Below are 24,820 nucleotides of genomic sequence, written 5' to 3'. Positions count from 1 at the left end.
TGTGAGGGGGGGGGGGGACCACAAGCAACATAACTTACCAGTTTTGGAAATGTTGTTTTGAAATTATTGCACCAGTGTGTTAGACTATGTTGTAGTGTGTGTGATTTTGAGGGCTTGTGTGTCCTGTCTGAGGGCAAAGTTTGGTTTTTCAGCAAGAGTGAATGGTTTTGAGTGTAGAGCTTCATTTTGACCTGAAAATATGATGTTTGGGGAATTGGGTGAGACGTTATGGATTTGTGTTTATAGTTTTGAGAATACGAGGCATAGTTTCAAGAAATGTGTTTAAGCAATCGAGAAAAACTGTAATACACAAAGGTGATACAGAGTGATATATAGAATGTTACTTATATGACAGCAGTACAATCTATTCACAACTTTATTAAATCGGCTTTATTTATTTTCATAAACACCTTCTTTGTTTAGCTTCTGCTTTTTAAACTGGTTTTGCCTGTTTCTAGGTAACTTGTGGGAATAAGACTTGTGATTCCCTTTCGTGAATGAAAAGCCAAACCCATTAGAAGAGGTTGTGTTCACAACTGTATTTAGATATTATGTCTGTTCTGCAAACTAGCAGTTTCTATATAGTTTGCTTCATGACTTCAGCTTTAGTAATCAGGTTTTTTACAGCAAGTGTCTGTTCATATCAAAGTAAAAAGCTCGGTTCCTCTGTGCCTTGATTGTGCTGATGTCTCTTTGCAGTGGAAAAAAGCCTCTCATTAAGCGTAGTGTGTAATTGTGTGTGCAAGAGAGCTGAGGTGAGAAAACGGTTGAGTAGATTGTATTTGCCACTGAAAATACTGGTCATGCACAAGTCTTCATTGCCTCAAGAGAAATCTACTATTGTATATTCAGCTTAACTATACTTATAAAATAACTGGTAATGCATCCCAGAAAAAAACAAAAACAATTCATGAATGAGAAAACAATCAGCAGCAGTATCGTAGCAATTACAGGTGGACAGGTTTAAATGCATTGGGGTGTAATGACTCATTTTGTTTAGTCATCACAGAATCAAATCTAAGAATGGAAATCACGCCCATCTTATGTTTCACTTCTCACACGTCATGACTTATTGATGACGGGCTTCTTAAACTCAGCTGTTTTAGCACACAGGTCATCAGTCTTCATGTGTGGAGAGGAACGATTATATCATATACACTTGTCTGAGTAAGTAGTACATTATGGTACTTTAATAAGCAGTAAAACTTTTGCTTGGCTTTTATTATTCACTGTGTAATCAAAGAAAATATAATATTTTGATAATATATATATATATATATATATTTGTAAATAAAAGATAATTAACAGTCTAAATGCTATCATTATATTAAATTGAATTGTAAAACAAAATAGTTAACTATTTCAGAGTATTTATTTATTTTTATCCATTTAAATCTATACAAATTTGTGGATAACGTATTGACAAACAGTACAATTTAAAGGTTTTTAGATAAAAATTTGTCAGAATTTATAATTATAATTAATATATTTAAATAATTATAATTAATATTTATGATATTTTAATAAACAACTACATTGACATCATAGTCGATGTTATTCTTGTTTTGCTTCTCCAGATCCATTATTTACTGTAAATCTGGTCCAGTATGTCTTGCGTATCTGACAGCTCTAGCCTCAACAAGGCCCTGCGGCAGCAGTATCTCAATCTGCCTCAGGGACACTTCTGTCAGGTCACTTACGTCTGGATTGACGGCTCTGGGGAGGGTCTGCGCAGCAAGACTCGAACCATGGACACGGAGCCAAAGAGCATAGCTGGTAGCAAAGTTTCGGTTTTACCTGAGCAGTTTCACTTTCTTTGTTTTTATCTCCAGCATCTTGTTAATGCTGTTTTTTCTTGTTCTTTGGCAGATCTGCCAGAATGGAACTTTGACGGTTCCAGCACAGGTCAGTCTGAAGGACGCAACAGCGACATGCTACTGATTCCCGTCTGCATGTTGAGGGACCCCTTCATTTTGGACCCAAACAAACTGGTCCTGTGTGAAGTGCTCAAGCACACCCGGGAACCTGCAGGTATGATTGGGAAACTGTAAAAAAAATAATAATAATTAAGTAAATAATGCTAAAAATAATGATAAAGATTTACATATTGTAGTTTTTGATTTACTTACTGTTTTGAGCCACATTCAAAAGTAGCACAAGCAATGCATCTTAGTGCAACTTAAAAAAAAAAAATTATTAATTCATTTTTAAAGTTATTGGTAAATTGGATTAATGCATTTTTAGTTCATGTAGGCCTGTATTGAAATTTATTTTTTTATTCAGTCTCATTCACCTGCTTCCCAGCATGCCCTGGTGCATTAAAAATGAATATGGTTACATTGTTTGGCAGTTTGCTAGTTTCATGTATATTGTTACGGACACATTTAGAAACTTATTTTCTTGTGATATCAGAATGAGTTTGTTCCTCAACTCAAAATGATTACTTGATGATTGCAAAATGATTGTTACTGCTTCATGTGATCACTTTTTAAGTTTGTTTACCATTATAAGGTATTGTTGAACGCCTATTCCAATTTCTTATTAAAAAAAAGGACACATTATTAAACCACAAAGTTTTTTCCAAGTTTTATTACTTCTTGTTGATAAAAGGAGATTTGGTTAACCAAAGTTGTTAGTTGTTCAAATTAGGGCAGATTTAAGTCATGGCAACTTGACATTTTAAGTTCATTGAAGGCATTTACTTATATAACTAAGTTTATGAAACAAATTCAAAAAGAAGTTATGCAAACTGTTGCCTTATTTGTAATTTAAGTTCTACAAGCACCATATTTTTTAAAACGGATTTTAAAATTCACTGAAAAATGTTTTAAGATGTTAATGGGTTAGTTGCACACATCAGGTCTTGATTACTAATACTGCTTTTTATATTATATACCTTTTCTCTTAGAATCGAATCATCGCAACAGCTGTAACAAGGTCATGGAGAAGGTCAAAGATCTCCACCCTTGGTTTGGTATGGAGCAGGAATATACTCTACTAGGTGTGGATGGACACCCTTATGGCTGGCCCAGACTAGGCTACCCCAAAAAACAAGGTGATCTGAATGTTTTTATGAGTTGTTACATCCACAGTCTAGGTTAAGGGCGCAACATGAAACTTAATGACCATTTGTAACACCTTATAATGCAATGAGAAAGGTCTTTGGTTTTAAAGGTGCTTTGGGGGATATTTTGAAGAACACACTTACAATGTCCCTATAGCAGTGCAATTTTAGTGTCATTGAGATAATGTTATATTTATTAATATTTTAATAATAGATTTCATTTTTATATTTTGTCACTTTGTTATGTTCAAATATGCTTGTATAGTTTTTATTCATTTTTATTTCAGTATTATTTCAGTTAATTTTATTTTACATCAAGTCAAAATGAAAAATGCTGCAATTAACTGAAATAAAACAAGTTTAAATAGTTTTTTTCTTACATTTGTTAAATGTTTATTTTATTTCAAGTAACATTTAAGTTTCAGTACCTGATAGATGCCCAAAACAAAACAGGTTTTTGTGGCTCTCTGGTCCACACTCTCTTAGCCAATCAGAAAACACTCTCTGCCTGTGACTCATTTTACATGTTCAGGTTTGCTGACATTTCTTAAAGTTTAGAGAGTTTTTATGTTTTGATTTTGCAATAAAATGGCATCTGTGACAATCCTATATTTTTAAGAGAACAATTTTGTGTCTCTCTTCTGTCAGGTCCGTATTACTGCAGTGTTGGTGCTGACAGAGCCTTTGGCAGAGACATTGTGGATTGTCATTATAAAGCCTGTCTTTATGCTGGCATCAAAATCAGTGGCACTAACGCAGAGGTCATGCCCTCTCAGGTAACTACCATGAAGTCATTAGGTATTAGAGACACTATTTATTTACAAAAACACAACATCTGTAGATCTCTATTATGTATGTACTGGATGGGCAGTGAGGATAGTTTACTCTCTCTCTGCAGTGGGAGTTCCAGGTGGGTCCATGTGAAGGAATTGAGATGGGAGATCATCTGTGGATGGCACGTTTCCTGCTACACAGGGTGTGTGAAGATTTCGGAGTGGTGGCCACCCTTGATCCAAAACCCATGACGGGAGACTGGAACGGAGCCGGTTGCCACATCAATGTGAGCACAGAGCAAATGAGAGAAGAAGGAGGAATTGAGTATGTACTCACTTATGCACACACACACACACACACAATCATAAAAGTCAGAGAGACTAAAGACATCTATAAAACAGAGAGTGTGAGTTGTGTTACAGTGTTATTGCCATGTCATCTAACCTCCATCGTCCTCCTCTCATCAGGCACATTGAGAAAGCCATCGAGAAACTGAGTAAGCGTCATGCAGAGCATATTCGAGTCTACGACCCACGCGGTGGAGAAGATAACAAGCGTCGCCTCACGGGTCATCACGAGACCGCCAGCATCAATGATTTCTCAGCAGGTGTTGCTAACCGCGGGGCGAGTATCCGTATCCCTCGTCAGGTGGGTCAGGATAAATGTGGTTACTTTGAGGACCGCCGTCCTGCCGCCAACTGTGACCCATATGCCGTGACCTGCGCAATGGCCCGCACATGCATGCTGGAAGAGGGCAAAGATGTTCATGAACTGGAATAACACACCTTTGGAAACAAAAAAGTTTTTGTGAATGTTTAGACAGAGGGCACATTAACCTGTTATATTTGTCTGTAAATCATACTCGTTACTCAAATTAAATTATTCATCTGAAGAATGTTTTATGACACATGACTTGCAGGCAGGCTTGAAATGTTGTATCAAATGATCATACACCTTAGTTTGCCTGATTCTCTGTACAATAGATCTCTTTAAAACCTGTCCAGGGTTAACAGCATTCACGTCTCACAAAGAGAAAACAAAACACTACATTCCAAGTCAACTGCCACAGCAATGCATAATATTTAGGTGAACAGGTTTTTATAATAGCCAAATTACCAAGGGTGTAAATACCAGTTAATGTACAAAAATTAAGCCACCTAAACCACATGTAAAAGATACAGTAACACAAGCTTATCAGTAAGCGCATTCATTATCCAAATGCCCAAATAAGTGCACCAAATGTCCCCACAAGGATAGTAATACCAGTAATTTCAGCTAATAAATCATACATAAATGTAAAAATGCATAAGGTTTTCTGTGAGTGCTGTGTTTAGAGGGAGGTTTAGGGGATACACTGTACAGATTGTACAGTATAAAAATCATCACGTCTATGGAAAGTCCCCATAAAACATGGAAACTAGTAAATGGCCACAAGTGATGTCTGGAGGGGATATTTGGTTTTAATAACACTACACGTTTAACTAAACCATTAAAATATGAGCAAAATATTATTTTTTAACCCCTTCAGACAGGAGGAGGAGGAAGTCCCATTTTTACCTTTTATATCGTCACCTTCCTAAAATACAGTTTTTTACGATTGCTATGACAGATTTTTCAATACTTTTAACAATTTTCCAAAACTCTTAACACAGTTAGCACTACATCCGCCTGTGTAAGCTATACTATTAACACATTTCTTGTTGCTTTAACACAAAATGCATACAATTAACACAAATTTAAAATGCTTGAACTTCTTTTACACACAAGCTCAAACAAGACCAAAACAATGGATTTTTACTGCCAAATATACCAATGCTTTAACACTGTATGTCAGAACAGATAACACCATGTTCTAAACCTAACCTTACAGGCTAAAGTCAAGGTAAACAGCTGCTTATATTGTGAACTGAAACACAAATATATCCCCTGTATTTTATTCTATTGTTACTGAGAAACAGCTGATTGAATTATGCAAATAATTAGAAGATCTTTTTTTTATTATTATTTTTTTATTATTATTACAGTTTTTTTCAATCGCTAACAAGCGCTTACCCATACTTCAGATAATTTTTCTAAACTCTTAACACAGACTCACACCTACAAAACACAATTGGCCAAATGGTTAATTGTCTTCTCAAAAACACATTTTGTTAAATATACACTAACTCTTCATTTCAAAACAGAACACATGTTTCTCTGCGCACACACTAACTTTACCAAAACACTGGAAATCTGACTCAAAATGAAATTATTCTGTCAAAGAATAACACTTGTTTTCACTTCACAAGGTACATGCAGTCAATCAAAGTACACCAGGTTTCAAAATACTGGCTATTGTTGACATTACTAAAACTGCATAGACTTTTATGTTTCAGTTTTACAGGTATCTGCATGCAAAACATGCAATCCACCGTTTTACACTAAATTTCTTGGTTGGGAACTGTATGTCCACATGTACAGTACTGTTCACATTCATAAACATTCCAGTAAAAAGCAAATCAGTTTTTATTCCTTTACTGTTTACTACAGGAGGTACAGTAGAAAAATATCCATGAAACACACAAGAGCATTCTGAACAAAAAAACAACAGCAAAAACATTACATTTTGTCCAGGTCGACGCCTTTTGGCCAGATTGAATCCTGCCTCATCTATGTATATGAATTCATGAGGGGCCTGGTTGGCCTCCAATTCCATAACTCTCAAAACAAAGTTTATGTAAATCATATCATCACTGTATACTATACTGTACTGTAACATATTACTGTGTAGGTTACCTACTTGCAAAGTGCAAAGCTTATAGAACTGGACATTGAATTGAATATACAGTACACTATATCTGGACATATTGTCGTTGTAGCTCCTTGACTCTCTCACTGATATATTGTTTTTGAACTGATATCATTGCAGAAGCAGAGGTTTTTTTTAAAAAAACTTTCATATTGTAAAATATTAGTACAATTTGAAATAACTGATTTCTTTTTAAAAATATGTATGTCATGTGTAAAATGTAATTTACAGTATTCCTGTGATGAAAAGCTGGATTTTCAGCATCATTACAGGAAGATGCATATGGACTCGAAAAGCTTGTTTCTTCATGACATTGTTCAAAAGCAACACATTTTGCTAGCAATCAAAATCACATTTTGCTAAAATCATGAAATTTACAAAAATGGTAAAAGTTTCATGTAAATGGTAAATAAATGCAGTCCATACTGTATCTAAGGTTTGGAATATTGTCTTTGCTGTTGTGGGATGTTGTGTGTTAACATTTGTAAATACTACAAAAACACTCTATAATTTTGTTGGGAGGTATAGCTTGTCTGTTAAGAAAATTTAAGCATTATGGAAATGTGTTCACTGACTGCATATTGTGTGAAAAATACAAGAAATATGTGAATGGTATGGCCACAAAAGACTGATGCTGTGCTAATTGTGTTTAGAGTTTTGAAAATGTGAACACTGGTTGGACAAACGCTTGTTAGCGACTGAAAAAAACTGTATTCTGGTGCTTTTTCTGTTCGTATATTTTGTATTTTCACATTATTCCATTGCTAGTGAGAAACAGCTGATTGAAGTTATGCACATATGGGACAATGTGGCATTCCACCATTCCCGTCTAGTCACAGCCTGGTTTGACGCCCATCAGAGGATGATGTCCATTTTCCTTGCCCCTTACTCCCCTTTCCTCAACCCCATTGAGGAGTTTTCTTAGCCTGGAGATGAAAGGTTTTTGACCATAGTCCACAGGACCAAATGTCCCTCCTGTATGCAAAAGATGCTATACCAAGACATCACAGCTGAACACTGCCAGGGGTGGATAAGCCATGTTACTGTAAAAGATTCTTCCCAAGATGCCTTGCCAGGGAAGATATCAGGTGTGATGTGGATGAGAACATGTGGACAAATGCAGAAGACCGGGCAGATTAGAAGATGGCCTTTTCTGTTTGTATATTTTGTATTTTCACATACAGTAATACTGTAAATGACAGCTATATTGCATATTTTTGTTATCTTGCAGAAATGTCCTGTTGCAAATAAAGCCGTTACTGCAGTAATTCTGTCTCTGTCATCTTTTTTTCATAAACCATACATTCTATAAAGCTACTCTAAGAAGGGTCATTTATTTTGTTGTATTGAATTTCTGCTGCAAAAAAAAACAACAACAAAATGCATTTACAGTACATTACAAACAAAACAAAAATGTAGAGAGACTTCAAAAGAAACTGCAGTGCAAAACACAATCTATGATCAATACAATATCTATAGATATAATAGAAATAATATAATATATCTATAGAATAATATGTCTGTTGTATAAGGGCAGACCTGACACATATAAAATAATGCAGTTTCTGTAATTCCATCTGATGTTAGTGTTTTTTATGACATTGTGCTATGATTGACTAAATGTTCCTGGTGTAAGAGAACATGTGTTAATGTTTTGGTAGACATGGTGTATTGTGTTAGTGTATTATTGTATTTTGAACATTAGTTTTGCAGTTTAGTTTATAATGTGTGATTTTGAGCATGAAATTAACCGTTTTGCCAATTGTGTGTTTTAGGTGTGTTGGTGCGTTAAGAGTTTAGGAAACTTGTTAAATGTATTGAAAAATCTGTCATAGCGATTGTAAAAAACTGTAATTGCCTAAGTCATTTTTTCAGGTTTCTCAGAAAACGCAAAAAACTGAATCAATAATTGAATATATGATATTTATTGATAATGTCACTCAAAAAGGTTATGGCAGAAGATGACTATTGACATACTAATAACAATGCATGTCAATTATGTAACGTAACAGAAATAAATGACTTAGGCAGATTTCTGAACATGCCTTTGTGACTTAGGCAATTTTAAATGTTCAACTCTGTTCAACTCTGTCAACAATAAAACACTAACAAACAAACTAAACATCATTCTGAGGAGGCATGTGCATCTCCTCACTTCTACCTCCAGCTCTTCTTTGCTGGGGACTTAATCAAATAAGTTGGCAGAACTGTCTAAATCAGTTTGCGAATCAGTTTGAATGATTTGTTCGGTTTCCTGCACGCACTGAATCTGAAGCGGTTTCACACTCGGACTTATAACAGGAAGATTTAAGAACATCAAGCGTCCGACTGTACTGGCCGTGGACCTACAGTACAGTCAAGTCAAGTGAAAGCAAATCTGCAAATTAATTATTTTGTTTGCCAGCGATGAAGATCTTTATTAGTTGAACATCTTCGTGTGCTGTCTGAATGAATGATTCCACAGGACGATACATTCGATTTCATTTCATTCAGGTAATACATTTTACAACCAAACAGATTATACACTCACCTAAAGGATTATTAGGAACACCTGTTCAATTTCTCATTAATGCAATTATCTAATCAACCAATCACATGGCAGTTGCTTCAATGCATTTAGGGGTGTGGTCCTGGTCAAGACAATCTCCTGAACTCCAAACTGAATGTCAGAATGGGAAAGAAAGGTGATTTAAGCAATTTTGAGCGTGGCATGGTTGTTGGTGCCACACGGGCCGGTCTGAGTATTTCACAATCTGCTCACTTACTGGGATTTTCACACACAACCATTTCTAGGGTTTACAAAGAATGGTGTGAAAAAGGAAAAACATCCAGTATGCGGCAGTCCTGTGGGCGAAAATGCCTTGTTGATGCTAGAGGTCAGAGGAGAATGGGCCGACTGATTCAAGCTGATAGAAGAGCAACTTTGACTGAAATAACCACTCGTTACAACCGAGGTATGCAGCAAAGCATTTGTGAAGCCACAACACGCACAACCTTGAGGCGGATGGGCTACAACAGCAGAAGACCCCACCGGGTACCACTCATCTCCACTACAAATAGGAAAAAGAGGCTACAATTTGCACGAGCTCACCAAAATTGGACAGTTGAAGACTGGAAAAATGTTGCCTGGTCTGATGAGTCTCGATTTCTGTTGAGACATTCAGATGGTAGAGTCAGAATTTGACGTAAACAGAATGAGAACATGGATCCATCATGCCTTGTTACCACTGTGCAGGCTGGTGGTGGTGGTGTAATGGTGTGGGGGATGTTTTCTTGGCACACTTTAGGCCCCTTAGTGCCAATTGGGCATCGTTTAAATACCACGGCCTACCTGAGCATTGTTTCTGACCATGTCCATCCCTTTATGACCACCATGTACCCATCCTCTGATGGCTACTTCCAGCTGGATAATGCACCATGTCACAAAGCTCGAATCATTTCAAATTGGTTTCTTGAACATGACAATGAGTTCACTGTACTAAAATGGCCCCCACAGTCACCAGATCTCAACCCAATAGAGCATCTTTGGGATGTGGTGGAACGGGAGCTTCGTGCTCTGGATGTGCATCCCACAAATCTCCATCAACTGCAAGATGCTATCCTATCAATATGGGCCAACATTTCTAAAGAATGCTTTCAGCACCTTGTTGAATCAATGCCACGTAGAATTAAGGCAGTTCTGAAGGCGAAAGGGGGTCAAACACAGTATTAGTATGGTGTTCCTAATAATCCTTTAGGTGAGTGTATACACATCATTTCTAGCTGTTTGATTCCAATATGGTAGCCTATTCAAATCTTGGCTTTCAAATAATAATAATAACAACAATAATAATGAAACATAAATTATGACACATAATGCGCATTATTTGAGTTTTCCGAACTTGTAAAAACAAACTTCCCAGGAGAACTTGAATGCACCATTTGGTCCTCCTAACCCTATGATATTGCCTGAACAAAAGCGGTCTAACTGTAGTGTTGCCCTGAGGCAACAAACAAAAAAACACAGTTTTAGTATATAAATAAAAACAAAATAAATCTTTAAACAATCAAACATACTTATTTACATACTGATGCACATGCATATATTTTTTAATATAAAGTTATTTTAACTTAAACATGTTAAAAAGTGATATTTATCTTACTAATTGGTGGCACTGTGTACCATGTGGCTTTGCTTCATGAAAGGACTACTCCACCCCCAAACAAAAGGTCACACCCACTTCAGCCCCTGATTTCATTGAGCAGACATGTCAGGGGATATTATATAGGCTATTTAAAAAAAAAATTTAAAAAAATTAAAGGGGCGGTGTGAGGTCCAAAGGGTAGTTTGTTGCCTGAGGGCAACACCATGCCATAGAGGGTTAACAGAAAACCTAATGCTAGCTTCATTGACTTAGCTATTTTTATTGACTAAAATGTGGACTAAAAAAGAGAAAAAACTATGCAATATTTATAGTCTAGCCTATATTATATTAAACCTCATCACTTACCAACAGGGGGTAAGCCCTGAATCATGGAAATAACTTCAGAGCTTGAGTAGCTTTTCGATCTTCTTGATGCACCGGCCATCTTGAAAAGTTTGTAAAATTGCCTAAGTCTCATTGCCTTTTGACTTAGGCAAAATAAAACGGCCTAAGTCACACACTTGACATAGGCGATTATACTATAGGGGTAGAATTGCATGATCTGTTCAACTGAGGATGTGGCCGATTTTACCAGAGGTGGCCAGCATCATGAGGAGATGACTTATGCAAAAAAATCATTTTTGTAAAAAAATGACTTAGGCAATTATTTTAGGAAGGTGACGATATGCAGATTTATGCTCATGGTATAGCCTCATCAACTTGCACCTATTATAAACTTAATAGTATCGTGATCGTATTCAAAGTTATTTTGAAGATCTTTCAGAGTTGCAGAACACAGGAATTACATTTTAATGTCCATTAGGTCTTGAAAGATATCAGCAGGAACCTCATAACTTAGGCTAGTTGTGGCTCATAACTTAACACTAGACTCCACATTAATCTATTCTATAAATACTGATGTCAGAATCATACAGAATAAATCAAGATTAATATTTTATTTGTCAGGTAAAAATGCATCATGCCAATTAAAAGCCAATTCAGAAATAATAACTACATAACATCAACTGCTCAAAGATGACTCAGAAGAGTAAGAAATGCACCTGACAGAGACACACAGTGGTGTGTGAGTGTGTTCCTAGCGCAAGACTCAATAAGACACTGCACTGCATGGGGTTTTTCTGGTTACAGATTCCACAAGACTGCTCTGCCACTTGCCCTTAACAGATCAGACCAAAAGGCTTGTAAAAATATCTTAAGAGTTGTTTTGGGTCTATTCATGCACCCCAGGGGGTTACACCTGGTTTCAGGGGAGAGGAGAGAATTATCAGATATCTTGATGAGACACCACCCAAAAAGGAGAACCGAATTCTCCTAAGTTTTCAGTCTATCTCATAATAATGACTGCAATGAAATTGAGACCTTTTTACCAATCGCACTGAGACATTTCAAATGACACCAAACATGAAAAGGAAAAAACAATAGATTTACATGATACATCATATGTGAGATACAGACATTCTCAGCATACTTTCATTGACTTGAATCAGGGAGAAAGGAAGGGAGTAGGAGGAGGGGAAATGCATAGATAAACGAGGAGATAAGTTTGGGCCCTTGCCCTTGTCTTCTCTCCAGGGGTGTGTTTTTACTGCAGACAATTTGATCTCAGTTTTTGTCTTAGCAGGAATAACAAGTCATACGTGTCTTCAAAGTTTCTTTGGTTTTAGTGAAAAACTAATAGAATACAGAAGAAAAGAATACACAGCAACACACACACACACACACACGCTTTGAAGCTATAATGCACACAATCATATACTCATCAAAACAACCAGCATGTACACATAAACACATCCACAAACACACAAAGACATAGGCCTACACATATACTCAGCTTCACCCACTGCAACCAACAAAAGACAATCAAACAAGTTTCTTGAAATCTCATATCGTCACCTACAATCTCATTGCATTGCTCATTTTTACAATATGTGTTCTTTTCAAAATCTTCAACAATAGTTCACAAACTCTAGTTCATAAGTATTTATGTTGTTTCAGTCGTGGTGTCCATTGGTGTTGGACATGTACAAAATCGAATAAAAAATTAGTTGGCAAAAATCTTGTTTTTTAGATTAAAAGAGCAAAAATCAAGCAGGTAAAAATATTGCTCAGTGGAAAAATAAAAACACTAAACTTGGTTAATGTATTTATCTGACAATATGATTTGGCAAAAAAAAGGTAAACTAGAGCAGCAGGATTTATTTTAGGGCTGCCAACTCTCACGCATTCACCGTGAGACTCACGCAATTGACACGTTTCACACGCTCTCACGCCACACATCCATTTTCTCACGCACAGAAAAATTGCGGAGCAAAGAGGTACTTTTAATATTAAACTAATTCTCAGCTCTTAGATTCCGTCAATTTACAGGAGAACAATGATGTCACATAAGTTACATTTACCTCAGGAAAGCCATTTAAGGCAAGGCAAGGCAAGGCAAGGCAAGGCTTGTGTCATTAAATAATTGTTATTATAACAAAAACTGCATTATATTTAATTTAATTTGTTATTTTTAACCTTTAATAATACCAGCAGATTGGGCCCTCTATGTTTACAGCATTAAGGCCTATTTATCCTTCTGCGTCGAACTCCGCCGTAGCTACGTCGTAGGCTGTGCGTAGCGCGCGTACCCTTCGGCGTACTCTGACGTGCACCTCTCCAAAAATGTAACAACGCGTCAATTCTACGCGGACGCAAGCGCTGTGATTGGTCTGCCAGAACCCCTCCCTCGGGGTTTCACATGCTCCCTAAGTGCGCGTCAACGCGGACAACGACGCAGAAGTATAAATTAAAACCAACACGTTGCCTACGGCGTATAGGCTCCGGCGTATGTCCGACGCAGAAGTATAATGAGGCCTTTAGGTGAGATTATTTTTTTAAATAAAATTTAAAATAAACATGTATCCAAATTAGTCAATATTGAATCAAAATCGGAATCAAATCAGAAGAATGGAATTGCAATCTTGAAATTTTTGTCAAGCAATAATAAAAACTGTATCCTACCAGTCATTGTACAATGTAAACATTGTAACATGTTACTAAACTTCATAAAATTCTATTTAGTTACCAAATGTTTTGACAATCACAATTACACTTATTGTGATGCAATAATTGTTTTTACATCCCCCCCCCCCCCAAAAAAAAAATCTCACTCCAAGCTAAACTCAAAAGTTGGCAGCCCAAAATGCATAGAAAAACAAAAAGCTCACAGGAAAAAGCATACATTGACTACAGTATAATCAGTTGTTCATATTTTGTTGGTTCTCTGTCACGTGTTCATAATTTTTTTTGTATGACACCAAAACTTGATAAGCCAAAACTTATGTCTGCACATTTTGGCATGTTTCATTGAGTTATCACAAATAAAACTAAGCAAAATGCTTACAAAATCTCTAACAAATTTTTTAAAATATTTGAATATTATAATATTTTTTTCTAGACCAGACATCACTTTTGGCCGCTACTGTACGTTTGCGCATACTGCCGTTCAAATGTTTTGGGGTATTTGGAAAATAAAATGTTTATTTGATAAAACAATAAAAAAGTAATATTGTGTGAGTGTGTATATATTGGTGTCACATGACCCTTCAAAAATCATTCTAATATGCTGATTTGGTGCCATTCAAACAGAGGATTCCTGGCAATATTTATAGATAATAGGCTCTTTTTTTTTTTTTTTTTGCAATATGAGAAAGAAAGTAGATTTAAACTCAAAATCTAATGACTTTTCAGCAATAATTTACACAGTTAACTAATTACGAATGACAAAATAATTGATTAAACAGAAAAAAGTATGATTTTATAAAATAACAACATTTGAAACATTAACAACTTGCTCCAACCATACAACTGTGAAAAAGAAACACTGTCCTAAGAATAGTTCCAAAGATAATTCACACAAAAATAGATATCAATGACTTCTTCTGTCAAACACAAAGTATTTATAAAAGATATTTTAAAAGAATGCCTCAGTGTTGTTTTGTCCATATAATGAAAGTCAGTGGGTCCGGTGTGGTGTGAACAACAATGCAGCAGTTTTAATGACAATAGCAGCTCTAAGGTTGCAGGTCAATTTTGAGGACCTCCTACAAGAGACAGAAGATATATTCAATGTGGATCTGTTTAGTTGTCGCACCAGTCTCAGTGAAGCTTTGGAAAAACAGGAGAGAGCGAAAAGCCATCAACAGACGAAGCATATTCATATTTTCTTTTGGATTTGTTGCATCATACAGCATGTCTTGCGTATCTGAAAGCTCACATCTTAACAAGTTCTTGCGGCAAAGATATCTCAGTCTTCCCCAAGGAGACTTCTGTCAAGTTACTTATGTCTGGATCAATGGTTGTAATTTGGACCTGTATAGCAAGACTCGAACCATGGATTCTGAACCAAAAGTCATAACTGGTACTACTGAAATATCTCCATAATGGGGTTTCTTGTGATTTTCATGTTTCATGCTTTGTTTTGTTTTACTTTTCTTTCTTTTTTTTTTGGCAGATCTACCAGAATGGGATTTCAGTCAGCAAGGATCCAGCGCTGAAATGCTTCTGGCTCCCGTCTGCATGTTCAGAGACCCCTTCCTTTTGGACCCTAACAAACTGATTCTTTGTGAGGTGCTCAAGCAGACCCGGGAACCTGCAGGTAAAGTGGGCTGAAATGATGTGCTGAAATGTATAAAAATACTTCTAAAGCCCTATTCGGATGGGATTAACTTTACAAGGGTAGATGGAATAATGTAATTTTACCACAGGACATCTGTAATAATGGCCAATTCGCACGGGATAATTTATCTCAGTAAAACTAGCAGTGGGAGGGGTAACTCAATTTGCGCATCGCCATCACCTTCCTGTCGTCATGTGCGTATTACGTTGCTTCCATCACATGCAAACACATATAACCAATATTTATGTACATAAAACAGTTATGTCCGGTCGAACGATGTATTAATTAACTTCAGATTGGATTGTGTTGGTAAAAGGCACTTACCTAATGCTAAAAGATGTTTCGTGCCTCTAACAAGTGCTTTAGATCTTCTTTCTGATCTGAATGGTATGTGGAAAACAGTTGAGTTTTGCCACAGACTTGTCCCAGCATCTAGAACGCAACTGAATGCTTTTTCAAGCATCTCCATACTTGAAAAACTGCGGAAAACTACTTTTAAACAGGAAATGACGAAATATTTACGTACATATTTACAGCAGGTCCATTCGCACGGGATTAGTATTACATGAGGTCATTTTTCCGGACCCTTTTACTGAGGGTAAAAGTCGCAGTAATCTTTACTGACATTGTCCGTAATGATTACTGAGATGGCACATTCGGACGGGACTAAAATCACAGAGAAGCTCTGGTAATTATTACTTTACCCCATCTCTCCATGTTAAACTCCCATCCCAATAGACATTGGGTTAAAAATCTTCTACTTCAACATTGGTACTGTTGCTCAGCTGGTAGAGGATCAGTATGAAAAGTTTTACACCATCTACATAGGCTATATTTATTTACATTTATGTAAATGTTGTAAAACTACATACTGATCAAAACACTATAGTGTCTTGTTTTTTTCTCTCTTAGATTTGAATCATCGTAACAGCTGTAACAAGGTCATGGAGAAGGTCAAAGATCTCAACCCTTGGTTTGGTATGGAGCAGGAATATACTCTCCTAGGTGTGGATGGACACCCTTATGGCTGGCCCAGACTAGGCTACCCCAAACCACAAGGTGATCCGAATGTTTTTATTTGTTGTTACATCCACAGTCTTGGGTGAAGGTCCAACATGAAGTATCAGTAAACATTAATAATGTAATTCCTCTCTAACATAACAGTAAATGTGGTTGAGTGTTGGCCAACCTTGATCTAAACAGCAAACAATTAAGTCAAAAATAATATAAAGATTATATACATGGACTGAAGCAAATACTTCGCATATGTATACGAGTATGTATGTATGCAGGGCTTGACATAAACTTATTTGCTCTCTGCTTTGACATCGATACCATGGGGAAAAACTGCCGTATAGATATTTTTAATATCATCTCATAATTTGGCAGAAAGTATATTAGCTCGTTCCCTGCCAGCATTTTTTCAAAAAAGTTGCTAGCCACGCCAGCGTTTTTGCCCATTTTCAAACAAATTTCATGGCCCCCAGAATATTTTGTTATATAAATATTTGAACATGCAATATATATATATATATATATATATATATATATATATATATATATATATATATATAAGAGCAGACCCTCTGCTTTTAAGAAAAAAGAAAAAGAAGAACAAAACTTTTATTCTAGCTCAATGCGCTCCTTTTTTTTAATCAACACTTGATGGGTAAGTTTCATAAAAAAAGCAAAATTTTGAGCAAAAAGCTGAGAATTTTTATTTCAAAGACTGCATTATTTTACATATGCGTCTGCTTATGCTGTGGCCACACCACAAGATATTCGGGCTGATTTCTCCCCTTCCGACAATCTTAAGTGAAGTCCCAATTATCTTGATGGTTCTACAGATTAATTTATCAGATTTCCCTGGGGTGTGAGGTGTGTTCAGAGTGACCAAACCTGCTCGGCGGAACGTCGGAGCCGCCCCGATCGCGAATCGTAAATATTCAACATATGAAATCCTGATGTGTGGGGGAAGTGGAACGGAACCCCGAGGACAAACGCGCACGTAACGTTACCCTGTTGATTATGGGTGGAACGAACCCCAATCAGAAAGCGAGCAAACAGAAGACAAAAGCATAACAACCGCAGTCATGTTGAATTTAAAGTCCATGCTCCCGCCTTTTCCACGACTTCACCCAGATATTTTAGTATCAATATATACTGAGAAATCGATATTTTTGTTAGAATATGATAATCAATGACTAGAAGTTAATTCCATATCATCTACATAAATTCATCAACTAACCATTCAGAAACGTCCTGTTGCATTCTACATGTTGTGACATCTTCTTGAGTCTCTCCATCTTAGTCCGACTCCGGTTTGAACATAAAAGGCTAAAAGTTTTTGAAATTTTCAGTGTGTCTGTGTGAGGTAATCAAAGATGCTAACACACAAGCTCTTGAAGCTCCACCCTCTGTGCCGGGAGCAGCAGCTCATTTGCATTTAAAGGGACACACACACAAACTGAACGTTTTTGCTCACCCTCAAAAAGTGACAATTTTAACATGATATAAAAAAATATATGTGAGGTATTTTGAGCTAAAACTTCACATACACACTCTGGGGACATCTGAGACTTATTTGACATCTTGTGAAAAGGGCATTATACCACCCCTTTAAGATGCTGAGGGACAGATATTGGTTAAGTTTTACTCAGTATGTACCATGTCCTGTAAGGCCTACAACTTAACCTGTGTCTATCAGTTTTTCTTAATCACAGAAATTTGAATTTTGTCAGGTCTGTATCACTACAGTGTTGGTGCTGACAGAGCCTTTGGCAGAGACATTGTGGATTGTCATTATAAAGCCTGTCTCTATGCTGGCATCAAAATCTGTGGAACTAACGCAGAGGTCATGCCCTCTCAGGTAACTACCATGAAGTTATTAGGTATTAGAGATACAACATCTCTATTATGTATGTACTGGATGGGCAGTGAGGATAGTTTACTCTCTCTCTGCAGTGGGAGTTCCAGGTGGGTCCATGTGAAGGAATTGAGATGGGAGATCATCTGTGGATGGCACGTTTCCTGCTACACAGGGTGTGTGAAGATTTCGGAGTGGTGGCCACCCTGGATCCAAAACCCATGACGGGAGACTGGAACGGAGCCGGTTGCCACATCAATGTGAGCACAGAGCAAATGAGAGAAGAAGGAGGAATTGAGTATGTACTCATGCACACACACACACACACACACACACACACACACACACACACACACACACAAAATCATAAAAGTCAGAGAGACTAAAGACATCTATAAAACAGAGAGTGTAAGTTGTGTTACAGTGTTATTGCCATGTCATCTAACCTCCATCGTCCTCCTCTCATCAGGCACATTGAGAAAGCCATCGAGAAACTGAGTAAGCGTCATGCAGAGCATATTCGAGTCTACGACCCACGCGGTGGAGAAGATAACAAGCGTCGCCTCACGGGTTTTCGTGTGTTCTCCAGCATCACTGATTTCTCAGTAGGTGTTGCTAACCGCGGGGCGAGTGTTCGTATCCCCCTACGTGTGGCTCAGAAAAAATGTGGTTATTTTGAGGACCGCCGTCCTGCCGCCAACTGTGACCCATATGCCGTGACCTGCGCAATGGCCCGCACATGCCTGCTGGAATAGGAGGAAGTTTGAAATAATTGAAATAATGAATTGAATTCCACAATTGAAATAATGGAATTTTGGAGACAATAAATAATGGTTGTTTACAATGTTAGAATGAATACTCATTTAATATTGCATACATTTATCTTAATTCTTTACATTTTTAGAATTCAAATAAAGATCAATAAAAATAAAGATCAATAAAATAAAACAATGTATACACCAAAACTTGGCTTGAATTCTATCACTGATGAGTGACCTAAAACATTATCTGGTAACACTTGCAATAGTTAGCCTACTCTTACAAAAGTTTCATAAATTAGCTAACTACATTAGTTAACATGAACTAACAATGAAAAATACTTCAAAAGCATTTGTTAATTTTCAACATTTTATTAATATTATTTAATAGAACTGTTTTATAAACAAACGTTAACAAAGATGAATAAATACACACACACACACACACACACACACACACACACACACACACACACACACACACACACACACACAAAAAAAATATATATATATATATATATTGCTCATTGCATTAAAGTTAACTAATGAGAGATTATTGTAAACTGTTACCCATTATCTCAAATCTTTGTGACATGCACACAAATGTCCCTTGGTGTGATTGCTGTTCTTTTGGCTGTCCATAAGAGGGCGTAATAGGCAAGAGTTTGTAATCACCTGTTTTGTGGAAAAGATTCCCGAGGAGAAACCTTTTTATTCACGTTTTAATAACGCAGCTCTATTAATCAATATCTCAGTGTTGTTGTTTTGTTTGTTTTTTTCATAAAAAATGTCTAAACAACCATTAAACAAGATAATATGTAGCCCTACCTCAGAATAAAATTGGCAAATTATATTAACAGGCTACTTGTTTTTTTAAAAAAAAAAATAGGCCTATTTAATGTTCCCTTATTCAATTTTGACGTTTTGTTTGTTTAAAGCATTAACTTTCTAAAACTAAAATTACTGTTTCATATTATAATACTTGTAATGTAACTTAGGCATGTAGATGCTGATGTTGCTATAGGCCCTACAATAAATCTTATTAGACGCTGATGTGGGTTAGACTTTCTACCTCTTATATTGCGAACATTGACGAATATTGACATAATTGTTTTAAAACTCATTCATTCGAATGGTTTAAATAAAATTGCTATTTTTCTCCATTAGCCCTAAATGAATCTTGGACTGCACAAAGTAGACCTCTCAGAATAAGACTAAATGCTGATGTCTGCAAGCACAGGAGATGGATTTAAAGTGGCTTCTATTTTCAGCAGATGAGTGATGTGTAGAGCGCAGGAGTGTGTTCAGTCCAGTCCCCATCATGAGGTGAATTTATTATTCCCAGAACAATGGCAGAAGGGACATCTGTTCAGTTTTATAAACGCTTGTGTCGCTGTGGATTTCTGCTGTGTTCTGCTGATACTTGTTGGTTTATGGAGAAAGCACAGTCTGGTGCAGGTTGCACATTTACATCAAAGCAGTATGTGGGTCAATGACGTGAAACACTCATTTTTTGTTTGTCAAACTCAATTAAGTTACTCAAAAATACATAAGAATTACAACAGAGATCAAATTATTTCTTGGATACACATATTTTATAATGAACATGCTGTCAATATCTGAATTATTATTCAGTGGAGCTTGGTGTAACGGAGAATGTAAATAAGAAAGTCTCATTAAAAGTTCTTAAAATTTATTTTGGAATAAAATTGATTTTACTGAATATTATTTCTCATAAAATCTACTTATTTTTTTAAAGTAGTTTTGATTTAATATATTAAATATGGGTTGTTGTGGGAGGGTTTATATTGAGACAATCTGTTATTGACTGTATTTCACTTAACTTAAGTTTTCATCCGCATTATTGGGAAAATGCTCACCCCTATGCAAGAGGTTGCTGCCTTAAATTTTTAAGTACAATCAATGTAGATGTTTAAGTCATTTCAACTTAAATTACACTAAACTGACTTAAAAAGGTGGGCTTATGTCTCACACAGGACGAAGAGGATTAAGGTACGACTTAAAAAAATGTTGATAACTTATAAAAAAGTTTAAAATTGCTTCATTTAATTTAATGAGTTAAAGCAATGTAAAAACATATGTTGTCATAACTTATTGATCATATATATTTTTACAGTGTATGTAGCCTATTCAAGGTGTATTTTTTAACTTGATGCAACACTGAACATGTTTATCAATACTAGTAATTAAATAAAATTTCTGCTGTTGAAAATTATAAAACTTTTTTACCCCAAAGAAATGATGAAAACTGTCATCATCACATCATCACAGACATTTGTTTTTGACTTGTTAAAATCTTTTGGAATGATAATGATTTGGGTTTTCGTGGCAATTTTCTAGAAAGTTCATCAGCATCAAAATATTAAACACATTATAGGCTGTTAGACGATTATTTGAAACAACCTTGAGGATCATAAAGAACAGGGGGAGTCTGACTGACAATCCCGATGACGTCAGCGCTCGTGGATGGGCGGAGAGAATGAGAGCCGCAGGTGGGACGTGAAGCTGGACGCTTTCACCCGTAGTTTTACCGACGATCTCGTCCCAGTGTGTGAGTGGTGCTTCTGAAAGACATGGGGAAGCTTCAGGAATTCGAGATTACTTTCACTAATAGCAAAGTGGTCTACAACCCCGGTGAATCCATATCAGGAACTGTGAGAATTAAAACAAGCCACTCCTTACAGTTTAAAGGTAAGCGACGCTTGTATATCTTAGGCTACATATGGTTACAATGAAAACATTATAATCATGCAAAATGTACATGAACAGCACAGATGGCGAGGTCCAGGGTTTCCCCCGTTCAAGTAAAACGAGGGTGTTAAAATAATGCATGTCAACACGGACGTGTCGCAATATAAACGTGTTGCATGTTTGCATGTTGACATTCAGCATGCGTTTCATATTTAGGCTATAGTGTAATACTGGTTCAGATGTGGGGTTTTATGGAAAAGGGGACTTGTGATCAGATAGGGCATCGACGTCTAGACTCGTGTTTTCGTGAACGTCAATGGACATCCTGTTTCTTTTGTGATGCTGGTTTCGGTCCGATTGCACAATCACACCCAAACCGCTTCTGGATCGAGTGCGTTTCAACAGGTTTGCTTTGAATTGTCATCAATTGGTTTCCATCTTTAAACGTCCAAAAATACGTGCATATTCAGTGGCAGTCGAAAATATCCTAGCGTTCACTCAGGAAGCGCATTCAAAACGTCTTAAAACCCCACGAAACGAAAAGGGTTTAGCCGAACCCGTAAAATACGGCTAATTATTGCAACATAAAAATAATTGCTTCAAAAAGTTAACTGTGTTATACCAGTGTTTGGTCTACTGTACTTCACCCATGAAAGAAAATACATCCCCTTTTTTTATTTTTTTTTATTTTACAAATTTTAAGCCTTAAATCGGCATGAAACGGAAGTTGAAATTGTCTTTTTTTTCTATTGTAACATATATCACAGGCTTCTTAAACAAAAAACAAAACACAAAAAAGCATTAACTTGATTTTGTCAATCAGGAGTTGATTGGACCGTTGGAAGTTTGTCGTTTGCTAGACCTTATTCACAGCAGCGCCATCTTTGGTTTTTAACGGGAATGAAAGCGTTAAACATCTCTTTAGTGGGTTGTACAACTATTTAATGTTTTTAGATTGTTCTGCTGACCAAACACTGCAAAAATATCTTTCCAATAAATTTCAGTATACAAACTCCTGACAATAGAGATGTGGAAAATTATAAGTTATCTAGGAGATTTATTCAGCTTTTTACAGCGGTTGTATCAAAGTCTATTCCTCACAGCCTAGCTTTCATACCTGTCATGGCGCCACCCTGAACAACTATGCTGCCATGCCTATCTTTAGAATTTTGTGTTTGAACTTCCGTTTTTGCAGTGTCTCTGTATATTTCTATGGCATTGCTGTCGAAGGGTAATTAGCTGGTGAAGTGGATTTACTTGATGTAGAGTTAACGAAAGTTATCTTGAGCATTGTAATGTTTGAAGCTGATGCCTTAACAAATGTCAGTAGACTGGGAAGATGTTAAAACAAGCTTTGGTCAAACTTTATTTTACAGTGTCCTTGTAACATATGTTACGTTACGTATGTTACATAGTAATTACAGTTAATTATGCATAATTGCATGCAACTAACCCTCAACCAAATCCTAATCCTACCCAAACCCTATAGTAAGTAGGCTACATGTTGGTAATTAATATTACACAGTACTTCAATATATAATTACACTGTAACAATGACACCTTAAAATAAAGTGTAACCCAAGCTTTTCATTCATAAATCCGTAAGATACCGTCATGCTGTGGAAATATAAAGGCAACGAGCGTCAGAGAAGAGATGTTGCTGCAAGAGGGAGTGGAAGTTATTTTGATAGAAGATTAAGGGACATGAATAAAAAAAAAAAACATGATGTGAATGGATAAATAATTTATAATAAAAATGTAAATATTCCATTAAAAAAAGCAAGAATTTTCCATTTTGATTTAATGGTGACTTTAACAAGGTGGTCAAGACCCAGTATTCACAACCCCCTTTTTCCCCACTAACCAAATTTTTGCATACTGGTCAATGGGGAAAGAGATAAGAAAGTAGGTTAGACAAGGTACTTTTCACACTGGTTGAATGCGTACAAAGAATGCATTGTAAGTGTTTTCACTGAACTGTTGGGCTTTAGTGTGTGGGCGAGACTTACAGTACAGACACACGAGAGAAAAAGATTCCAATGAAACAACCCTGTAAGCTTATTTTCATTTGTGTTATTCACTTATTGTTTGCATCCACACTTGAGACTAAGCTGTTGTATGAAATTGTTGTGAATTTCAACTCAACTCTAGGACCCCACCCTTATTGTGACGCTCTGTGGTCATGTTTCTGTTCCTCTCTGTTGTTCCTGTCAACAGTGAGAAAGAGGTTTTTTTTTTTGCGTTTGATCACACTGTGGAATGGAACAATGATTTTGCCTGCTGTAGTGTTTATCAGTGGAATGCATGACTGATGACAGTCTGTTTTACATTTACATTTATGCATTTGGCAGACGCTTTTATCCAAAGCAACTTACATTGCATTCAAGGTACACATTTTAAATTCTTATCAGTTCTTGCTTTCCCTGGGAATCGAACCCATGACCTTGGTGTTGCAAGCGCCAAGCTCTACTGTACTCCATGTGACTGGTGTGATTAGTCATTCTCAGCTGGCACTTTAATTCATTTGGGCTTCCTGCAAGTCCTATGTTAGTATTTTTTGGGAATTGGCTTGGAGCGCCCTTCACCTTGATTTATAGGGGTCGTTTACACGACACCGCTTTCAACTAAAACCGGTTTCAACTAAAAACATTTTATACGTTTTGGCCGTTGTGTTTGTTCATTTGTGACTACTGTGTTTTTGGCGCCTGAAAGCGCAAACATTTGAAAACGGGTTTCAAAGTGCAAGTTTTTGAAAAGGATACTGTTATCCACTCCGTGTAAACTACAAAAATGGCAATTTTTGAAAACTGTGATGTCATGCACATGTGCATTACGTGTTCAGTCTATAAGCGCGTAGTGTTTCTTTACAAAGTGACATTGCCTGGCATCCATAATACAGCTGTTTTAGTCGTTTTCGCAGATCCGTTTGAACGGGGATCGTTTTGACGAAAAATGAAAAATGGAAAGAAAAAACCTTTCTGTTTTTAGTACATCAGTGTCGTGTAAACGCACCCTTTATGTGGGAAAAACTCCTCTAATGTGGCTTTGTGGTGTTC

At 36.5% G+C, this 24,820-nt stretch overlaps 3 protein-coding genes across 3 annotated transcripts in view; all 3 read left to right on the top strand.

Moving 5' to 3' along the window:
• The first annotated feature begins 384 nt into the window (after positions 1–384).
• Positions 385–4,884, top strand: LOC307144301 (glutamine synthetase-like). The gene is made up of 7 exons (XM_079846569.1): positions 385–1,167; positions 1,578–1,776; positions 1,870–2,031; positions 2,909–3,055; positions 3,713–3,840; positions 3,963–4,162; positions 4,306–4,884. The coding sequence occupies exons 2-7, from the start codon at positions 1,608–1,610 to the stop codon at positions 4,616–4,618; spliced, it is 1,119 nt and encodes a 372-aa protein (XP_079702695.1). The 5' UTR covers positions 385–1,167; positions 1,578–1,607; the 3' UTR covers positions 4,619–4,884.
• Positions 4,885–14,740: 9,856 nt separating this feature from the next.
• On the top strand, positions 14,741–19,105 carry LOC307144302 (glutamine synthetase-like). Its single transcript, XM_079846570.1, has 6 exons — positions 14,741–15,170; positions 15,264–15,407; positions 16,341–16,487; positions 18,170–18,297; positions 18,393–18,592; positions 18,764–19,105. Exons 1-6 carry the CDS (start codon positions 14,879–14,881, stop codon positions 19,047–19,049), a joined length of 1,197 nt encoding a protein of 398 aa, XP_079702696.1. The 5' UTR covers positions 14,741–14,878; the 3' UTR covers positions 19,050–19,105.
• A 2,318-nt stretch (positions 19,106–21,423) lies between these two features.
• Positions 21,424–24,820, top strand: part of arrdc1b (arrestin domain containing 1b) — a 40,815-nt gene continuing 37,418 nt past the window's right edge. Inside the window, exon 1 of the mRNA XM_079898671.1 lies at positions 21,424–21,764. Within this exon, the coding sequence (XP_079754797.1) occupies positions 21,647–21,764 (118 nt within the window). The 5' untranslated portion in view covers positions 21,424–21,646. The remainder of the gene's footprint in view (positions 21,765–24,820) is intronic.

This window comes from Squalius cephalus, assembly GCF_949319135.1.
Source record: "Squalius cephalus genome assembly, chromosome: 17".
NCBI lineage: Eukaryota > Metazoa > Chordata > Actinopteri > Cypriniformes > Leuciscidae > Squalius > Squalius cephalus.
Note: the sequence above shows the minus strand (reverse complement) of the source record. Positions and strands in the feature narration are given on the sequence as shown.

What these genes read in the sequence shown, in the direction of transcription:
- LOC307144301 (XM_079846569.1), top strand. Translation starts at nt 1,608, where the DNA reads ATGTCTTGCGTATCTGACAGCTCTAGCCTCAACAAGGCCCTGCGGCAG. An exon ending in CAGAGGTCATGCCCTCTCAG is followed by an intron (nt 3,841 to 3,962) that starts GTAACTACCATG and finishes CTCTCTCTGCAG; the next exon opens with TGGGAGTTCCAGGTGGGTCC. An exon ending in AGAGAAGAAGGAGGAATTGA is followed by an intron (nt 4,163 to 4,305) that starts GTATGTACTCAC and finishes TCCTCTCATCAG; the next exon opens with GCACATTGAGAAAGCCATCG.
- LOC307144302 (XM_079846570.1), top strand. Translation starts at nt 14,879, where the DNA reads ATGTGGATCTGTTTAGTTGTCGCACCAGTCTCAGTGAAGCTTTGGAAA. An exon ending in TGAACCAAAAGTCATAACTG is followed by an intron (nt 15,171 to 15,263) that starts GTACTACTGAAA and finishes TTTTTTTGGCAG; the next exon opens with ATCTACCAGAATGGGATTTC. An exon ending in GCAGACCCGGGAACCTGCAG is followed by an intron (nt 15,408 to 16,340) that starts GTAAAGTGGGCT and finishes TTTCTCTCTTAG; the next exon opens with ATTTGAATCATCGTAACAGC.